We start from the raw sequence: 9,149 nt of genomic DNA, 5'->3' as shown, positions 1-9,149 counted from the left end.
GCCGCCACGACCTGATTCCCTCTCGCTTTCAGAGCCAGGACCTCGTTGATCAGGTCGTTGATGCAGAGCGCCGTGGACCTGTTCCTCCTGAAGGCGTATGATCTGACCGGCAGAAGCTCATGCCTTGCAATATGTTCGTCCAGCTTTAACTTTATCAACCCCTCTATAGACTTAAACAGGGTGTTTATTAAGCAAATGGGTCTGTAGTTTTGGAAGGAAGCGGGGTCCGCATTCTTCTTGGGGACTGGTACCACCTTGATTCTACGCCAGACCTCTGGGATGTTACCACTGAGCCATACCCTGTTTATAATTTCAAAGATGTTATGCTTTTTCGCCACAGGAAGTTGCTGCAGCATCCTGAACGAAATGCCATCTGGGCCTCTCGCCGAATTTGGGTTCCTGGATTTCAGGAAGGACAGAAATTCCCCCATGTCCAAAGGTTCGGGGTCGCCTGGTCCAATCAGATTTGGAATGTTGTCTGGGGGTCTACTGCTTGCAGTGGAGGGGATGTCTTTGACCATTTTTAGAAAGCCATTCTCGTTTTCGTCTGTCCATGTGTTCCCTACATTTTTGACTTGTCCGTATTTCTTAAGGTTCTTTACTCTGCTCCACATGGAGGGCGAAGAGGAAACCTCTTCTATGAACTTTGAGAAGTTTGACCTTCTGTATTTTTTAATCTCATTTTGCAGGTTGCGGTCGGCCTCTATGGTGGCCCTGGCATCATCAAATTTTTTGGTGTAATAGTATTTTTGCCTGCACGCATTTCTCACGCGAAACAGTCTCTCTATACCCTCGTTCCACCATTTTTTGGCAATATACTTGTTGTTGCTGGGAATGGTAACTGTGTTTTTACTGGTGAGGGATTTGACCTTATCGTTGAGCTCTTGTAGATTGGTAAAACTGCTTGCTCCTAAAATACGATTTATTCTATTGTGCAGCACTTTCTTCTCTTGAATGGAGGCATCTAACCCTTCGACTGTTATGACGATTGGGAAGTGGTTGCTGTTGGTTATTTTGGATTTAAGGGCTTGCCAGTCGATTCTACCGACCCTGTGATCAGAAAAGGTGAGGTCAAGAACAGAGAATTGGGAAGGGTTCCTGGAAAACGTTGGAGATCCGTCGTTAATTCTCGATGCTGCGACCCTTGCTGTCACTGGAAGGGTTTCCCCAGATGGAAGACTTGGCGTTGAAATCTCCTTCTACGACTGAAGGGTAGTCTAGGGACTCCGCAAGCTCGAACACCTTTTTAATGCCCGATTTGAATTGGGAAAGTGTCGTTGAAAGCGCAGCGTATGCGCTGAAAATGCGTCTCTTTTCAGAATGCTAAATCTAATTTTCTTTCTAATATAGATTCCTACTCCATACTGCAGGAAAGGATCCGAAAGGATTGCAATGTCTATTTCGTTGTTTATTAGAAACATATTGAGGAGCTGTTTGTTGTTGTTGTAAGTCAGACTTTGAATGTTTAGTTGTAGAATCTTCATTGTTTTTTTGTTAGAGTATCCCGCTTCCACCCCTTGCACAAGTTGCAAACGGTCGAGTTCAGCATTGGAGGAGTTAACATACTCCAAGATCTGTTGGAAAAACTTCTTCACCAATTCCCCCTTGGAAATGTTGTTGGGTTCCACCAGGAACGCTGTAAGCATGGATCCCAGTGCGTTAAGCTTTTCCTGGGCCACAGATGAGACCCCGGACGTTGTTCTCACGAATTTTTCACTTAACTGTGGGCTATCTGCGTTGATAGCGTTCCTCCATTCTGCCATGTTGGCAGCTGCCTTAGCCGACTCCGAATTTCGGGCTGCCGCTCTTTTGGCTTTGGTCACCTCGGCGAACGAAGCAACCGAGTGAATTTCCCTAGCTGCCTCAGTGTTGTTGTTTAGGCGTTCGGGGAGGATGCCGTTTTGCCATGTGGGTGGGGGAAACTCCCCTGGGTCCCCTTGGTCCCCTGGGTTGGGTGGAGATCTACCAAAGAATGCCGGGTACCTAGCCTTGACCTCAGACCGTGATAAGTTTTCAAGCGTCATGCTTTTTTGAATTGCAAACGCTTTCCTTCTGGCCTCGCATTGCGGGTGCGTAGCCGCGTGGTTACCCTTGCAGTTAGCACAGCTTAGCCCCGAGCATAGTGTGTTAATGCTGTGGTCCCGACCACATTTGAAACATCTCGGTAGGCTCTTGCAGTGCTGCGCCATATGACCAAACCTAAAGCACCTGAAGCATTGGCTAAACTGGACGAAAGGTTTTACTGCTACCTATACACCATGGTGTATAGGAACTTGATTTCCTTGGGCAGCTGCTCCCCCCTAAACCATAGTTTGACCCTGCCGGTGGGTACCCTATCCCCCGAGGTTCTGTCTGTTCTGGTAATCCGTTGTATTTCCTCTATGGGGACATCCGAGATGATCAGCTCCGAGAGCTGCTCCTCCGAGTGGTGGCCAGGGATCCCAAAGATTAGACCCGCCCTTTGCACAAAGTGCCGCAAAATCCGGGGAGAGTACCCGTGGGCGGCGAAGGCACTGTTTTCCACAAGTTTGTTTGCACCGTCGGCCGACCTACATACAGTCTTGCACCTGCCCATAGCCTACCCTCGCGACCTCCTCTATACCGCCAAGTCCCAGATTTATCAAAAGTTCGGATAGCTCGAACTGGTTAATTGCGATCCTGGAATTATTATCGCTTGGTTTATCTATATACACTACAAAAGGGCCTTTGTGGCCCTCGTAGTATTTGTTATTGACGTTTTTGTTGTTGTTGTTTTTGTTGTTGTTTTTGTTGTTGTTGTTGTTAGTTGTCGTTGTTGATCTTGTACTCACGGACGTCTGACAAACATATCACTTGTAATTGTTTTGGTAGTTTTGTTTTTCGTCTCTTTCTCTTTCAAGGTGGTTTTTGTCGTCGTAGCTGTTGTTTTTCCCGCCATTTTTACACCTGCCGAGAAAGCAGGTCTGGGGTCTCCTTCCCTCTTTTTTTCGCGTCTCCACTAGGATCCTTGATCCTGTGGCCTTCTCCGTGGCCATCCTGGTCCTTCCTATGCCAGCCTTGGTTTCGGATTACGCTGCACTAGCTTCCGTGTTACTGCCTTTGCTGGGCCGCCATTGCCGAGAGGCAAGGTTATCCGGTAAAAATACGGATCTACTGCCACTTTTGTCCCGCCGTCTTTATCAGGATGTGGGGTAACCACAGGTGATCGGGTTATTGCTTATTATAAGCGAGTTTAGGCTCTATTTTACGAAATAAGCTAATTTTCTACTTTCCGCGGTAAAAACGAGATATGCGCGTCACCAGTGTTGAACAACGAATTGAGAACATTTATTAATTTGTATTGTCGTGCCGACGATTGTTTTTACACTGCTTATTCTATGGAGATGGGCGAAAATCGACATACCACGCGATAGTTTATGAAATATAGATAGTTAACTGAAATGAAATATCTACCGCTTAAAAATATCGATAGCAGACCGACAATGGAGTGGGAACGACGGTTAAAATTTAAAATTTTGATTTTATATCATAATGAACCAGCAACATCCCGCCCACCGTAAAACTAGCCCGGAGTTAAACCTAAGACATCCAAAACTGCTAATTTTGATACTGGACGCTTAAGAATGCCAGTGGTTGTTTCAACTTCTGCTAATCTAATATGGCCATCTTTAGCTGGAATAGTGTTGACTATGATACCTCTTTTCCAGCTTCCTCTAAGTTGGTTGTCCTCGCAAATGATGACCACATCTCCAATGGTGAATGCCTATTCGACATCTCTGATTTTATGTAATCCCTGTCAAATAAATCATTGTCTTGTTTTAATTCGTTATCAGCTTCTATGAAATTGGTTCCTATATCTGATCGTATTGTTACGGGAACTCCCCTTCTATTCACGAAGTTCCTTATACATAAAATACAGGCGTCTGCTGACAAATCAGCAACTAATTCCAGGTGCATGGCTCGGATTGTCAGACACGTAAAGACTGCAAATCATATTTTTTCTTGTCGTCTTCCGATGGTTACCATAACCGCTCCAACGTAGTCTAGTCCCACATAGGTGAAAGGCCGTTGATATGGTGTCACTCTCTCCTTGGGTAGTTGGCCCATTAAAGGAACGATTGGCTTGGCCCTATGATTTTTGCAATATTGGCAGGAAACTTTTGCTCGAACTACCGCTTTACGTAGATTTGTGATCCAGAATTTGCGCCTTATCTCGTATATGATGGTTTAGTCGTTTTGATGGTGATAGGATTCGTGTTACTATTTTACAATAAGTTCCGTGAAGCTATGTTGTGGCGGCAATATTATTGGTTGACGTTGTGTTTCTGGAATAGTGATAACATAATCCAATCCTCCCGCGACAACTAAAACTCCACACGCATTTAGTTTTGGAGACAGCATATAAATGGAACTACTCTTAGAAACTGATTCAGAGTTTTGTAATTCTGCAACCTTGTCTGTGTAAACTTGATTTTGTACCATTTTACACAATTTAGATTCACCCAGGACTAATTCAAATGCGGATAATTCTTCTCTTTCTCTTTGTTGAATCTCCTTCCGAAAATTAGTCACAAATCTCAAACACCATCCCATCATACGTTTCAGCCGTAAATAGTTTGAGAATTTACTGATTTCTATAAACTGGCTAGTTGTCACAGTCATTGTAACTTGTGACAGTGCCGTCATCTGTGGAAGAGCTCTACTCCATTGTGGGTCAGGTCTCCCTTTCAACAAGCAAAAACTTGGGACCACTCACCCATTCGCTTTCAACAGTGTACTTTAGGAAATGGCTAGACTTTGTGGCTTTGTCTGCTGTATTTAAATGTGTTGGCACCCATTGCCAGACATTTTCCGATGTTGATTCCAGTATTTCGTTACCCGATGGGCAACGAACTGCTAAAATTGTCGATGATCTGATCTAATCCAAGAAATGACAGTTCGCGAGTCTGACCATAGTGTCGTTTTACGCACATTCACGTTATGACTTTCTATAATGGTTCTTTTCAAACGTGTACCCAACACTGCTGCTTCTAACTCCAGTCTAGGAATTGAATACACTTTCACATCTGGTCTTTCCTGCAATAAAGACTAATTTCGTATCTTCACCACACGTTATGCGCCAATATACTACGGCTGCGAAGGCTTGTTCGCTCGCATCAACGAAAACATGCAACTCTATGTTATGTTAGCTATGTTAGCTTTTGTTGAAAAAAATTCTGGCGCATAGCATCTATCCGATTGAAAACGTTAAATTTTGAAAATACATTTTCCGGCAGTGGATCATTCCAATGTATTCCAGCCTTCCAAATTTCTTGGATCAATTTCTTTCCGTGTATCATTAAGTCCGCTAACATTCCAAATGGATACAGACATGACTAGACTTAGTAGTTGGCGCTTAGTAGGGCACTTCAACAATTTCGTTGTCTAAACGGTTTAGCTTGAGGTCGAATACAAACTTGTCGGACTTACTATCAAAATACATGCCTAAAATCTTGTCTGTTGATTCGTTACTCATTTGGACGGTCTGTGCCAGCAAGTCGTTCTTCTTTGTGTCATTAAGCAATTCCTGAATGCGTTTGGAATTAGATGCGAAGCCTCTGAGTTCAAGTTTCCCCATCGTATGTACTCTCTTGACTTCCTGACTGATTCGAAAGGCTTTCTCTTCTGATTAAAAACTAGCAACGAAGTCAGATACATAATGTTTCGTCTGGATGGCATCGATTACTTCTTTCCTGTATCTTTCAGCGTTTTTGCGTTGATATTCTTAATGTATTGGGCACAACAAGGAGAGCATGCTGCACCAAATATAAGGACGGTCATCTTGTAAGTATTCACTTGTGTATTACGATTGCCATGTCTCCAAAGGAATCTTAATGAATCATTGTCCTCTCTTCGTACTTGTACTTGCAAAAACATTTCCTTTATATCGGCGCATACTGCAAATTTTCTCTTGGCGAAATTTGAAAAGAATCGGAGCCAACATTGGGTTTTAATCAGGTCCATTTAAAAGCATGGTATTAAGGGAAACACAATTGATCGTTGCGGCTGCATCGAAAACCAATCTCATTTTCTTGGGCTTGATTATGTCAACAACGCCGAAGTGCGGTAAATACCAGGTCCTTGGTTTAATTAGAACGTCTTCTTAATCTGACATTTTGACAGCGTATCCTTTTTTAACGAAATCCATAATGGCTTTGTCATATTCGTCCATTTTTCCCAATCCGTGCATTTTGCAACCTCTGAAGGGCTATCCGGGAATTGAACCACCTCCTGCTTCCAAAGGAGTCCAGTCTCGTAACATCCTTCTAGTTGTCTAGTTTTGTTCTTTTAAATATCCCTTTCTCTAGATTCCAATGGTTTAACGGTTATTTTTACTAAAAAGTTCTCCGTTTGAAAGTAATCTGTTATTATCTTGTGGATTTCTTGTTCTGAATTGTCTTATTTTGGACATGAACGATTACTGACAATTGCGTTGACCCAATGCTTTGGCCTCCCTTCGAGCCATACACAAGCCAGCCCAACGGCTTTTTAGCTGCAGTTAGATTTTTATCTAAATAAACACTTTTGATGCTGGCTATCAATTGAAAAATATTTATTCCAATCAAAATCATAGGATTATCATCTGTATATCCGTTAAATGGTTAATTCTTTATCCGTGTGTATTTAGCAAGTTTCTCAACATCTATTGACTGTAAGGGAAGACCTAATTAAGGTACTGTGTATACAGTTATTCGCAGCCATTTCTTATCAGCTCCAGGTGCTCTAATGCGAAGGTCGCATTTCATTGATAAAAACTCCTTAGCGTGATTTTCGATCCAATTCAAAGTCAACTTTCTCTTTGGCTCCTGTACGCCCATCATATCTGCTAACATCTTGTTTATCAGTGAGGCAGATGAGCCTTCGTCTAAAAATGCGTGAACTATCTTTTTGTTCGGTCCCATAATTTCCACAGCCAAAACGTTGAACAACAATTTGGTAGTGTTTGGCTTAATTGTATTTATTGTAGCCTTCTGCGGCTCAAATTTCTCTTCCCTTTTAGCATTTTATGGGGCACCATAAGGTCCTACACCAGCTCGGCGAGCACATTCTGAACTACATCATGAAGAATGAGCAAGCCACAATGGGAAACGTGGATCCTATCCTGATCATTGGAGTAGGAATAGCCTTCTACTGATCCATCGGCATCATACTCTACTGCAGATCTCTACTGAGGAAGAGAAGGAATTTGGTCCAGGTCAAAGCGATGATAGATAACTTGAGAGGTTCGAGAGCGACCACTCTTGAAGAGAGGGAGTAGGTAGCACTCCCTTCCAGCGGCAAAGTATCAGCAGAATTTTTCTTTGGACCTTCCTTCCTCGCGGACACATCCGCCGGCAGCTTCTGCAAGGGTTGCTGACGTGGTGACAGCGCTGCTCGAGCTCGGAGGGCCCGTCCGCGGCATTTCCATTTATAATTCATATATTGTATTATAGTTGTACACTCATACTGACCCAGAAATAAAATATCTGAACATTAAGTTTGTCTCTCATTCCGTTGGCCGTTCACTTCTCACACCAACACGGCCTTTTTGCTCGACACCCTCCCCCAGAGATACACTTGTATCAGTGTGATATCACAGCAGTCTGGAGGCAAAATTCAGTGGCTCCACCTCTTATAGCCTCAGATATCCAGGAGCTCATCAAGACAGACGGACAGACACACATGGCTATATCGTGAAAACTTTTTTGGAATTGCTTGGTGGTGTCCTTCAGGACATTAAAATGAAAGGGATTTCAAAGGGTTCAATTAAAGCTCGCAAGCTCGTCTGATGCAATTATGTAATAGTTTAACGTTTACTTTTTTGTAGTATTAAGAAATAAGACTTAAAAAAATAAAGATTGCCTGTTGATATTTTGCTTGCGATACATACATTTGCATGTTTATATAGTAATTTTTATATCATACCTTGGAAAATGTATTGCGGTAGGTACATGATATTTGAATTCGATAAAACGAATTGCTCAACCATGGTTAGTTTACTGAACGTGTCTTCAAGCAATTGTGAGCTGAAGTTATTGTAGCTGAAGTCAACAAAGGCGAGTAATCCCATTACAGGGTCATGAGCTGTCACATTCCTTACACATTCGAGTCCTACTCGTATTACAAGGTGCTCAATTTGAAATTTTACACTATCCAGAAAACTTGGGTATATACATTGTACTGGTTCTTCTCGCTGCACAATATAAATTCCCTTTAAATCTTCAGAAATATTCATAAAAATTCCATTAGTAATGTCTTTTAACCGAAGATCCTCAAGAATAATTTTATTGAAGATACCTTCACCAAAAGCACCATTCTCAATGGCAGTAACATTTGAGATAGCTATATAGATATTTTTGACTTTATCACCCAAAGTTGATAAGAATCCGATTCCCACAGTTGCATTAATAAATTCATAGTTGTATAGACGGAGCTCGTCAATAACATCACATGATTCTGACTGTAGAAATACCAAACAATTTTTAGTATTTAGTAAATTTTACCGAAATTTGTACTACTCACATGATTAGAGTTAGATATTGCGTACTGAATATCGCTGACGATTTCTTTTTGTCGGCCGTTAAAGCAGGTGTAGCTACATTGAACCTTCAAGCAATGTTGTGGTAATTTTTTAAAGGAAGCTCCTAAATATTCACTGTCACATAAAGAAAAATAAGAAGATGTTTGGATAGTTTACTTATTTTTAGTTCCCTTTAGATTCTAAAATGTAGAATCTAAATACATATATGTAAAGACCTTTTTTTAAACAGAACAGAACACAGGCGTCCGTCCTGATGAGCGCCTAGTACTCGGAGACCATAAGTGCTACAGACACCATATTTTGCATCCAGACTCCTGTGTTATCACACTGTTACAAGTGTATTTACAAATTTGGGCTTATTGGGCATAAATTCTGTTGGCCGTCCGGGCCATCTTCGGCCATTATTATACTACTAGCCTACTTTTAAGATATTTGTATACCCATTCGACAACCGACATTCCACACTCCCTGCCAAAATTCCACTTAGAGCTTAAAAACTCCCAAGGGTGTTCTTCGTTTTTAGAGTTCGTTGCTCATTGTTTAACCTTGTCCTTACTCCTGCCATTACAAACGTCGGGGTGAGTTTTGCATTTTCATTTCGCCTATGTTG

General features: G+C 42.1%; 1 protein-coding gene across 1 annotated transcript in view; it reads left to right on the top strand.

The window, feature by feature from the left end:
- LOC117591528 (protein lifeguard 1-like) overlaps positions 1-7,153 on the top strand; it is a 22,217-nt gene extending 15,064 nt beyond the window's left edge. The window contains exon 3 of the mRNA XM_034284820.1: positions 7,019-7,153. Coding sequence (XP_034140711.1) covers positions 7,019-7,153 — 135 coding nt within the window. The remainder of the gene's footprint in view (positions 1-7,018) is intronic.
- The last annotated feature ends 1,996 nt before the right edge of the window (positions 7,154-9,149 follow it).

The sequence above is a fragment of the Drosophila guanche genome, unplaced genomic scaffold (assembly GCF_900245975.1).
Source record: "Drosophila guanche unplaced genomic scaffold, DGUA_6, whole genome shotgun sequence".
NCBI lineage: Eukaryota > Metazoa > Arthropoda > Insecta > Diptera > Drosophilidae > Drosophila > Drosophila guanche.
This window is presented reverse-complemented; position numbering and strand designations above follow the sequence as displayed.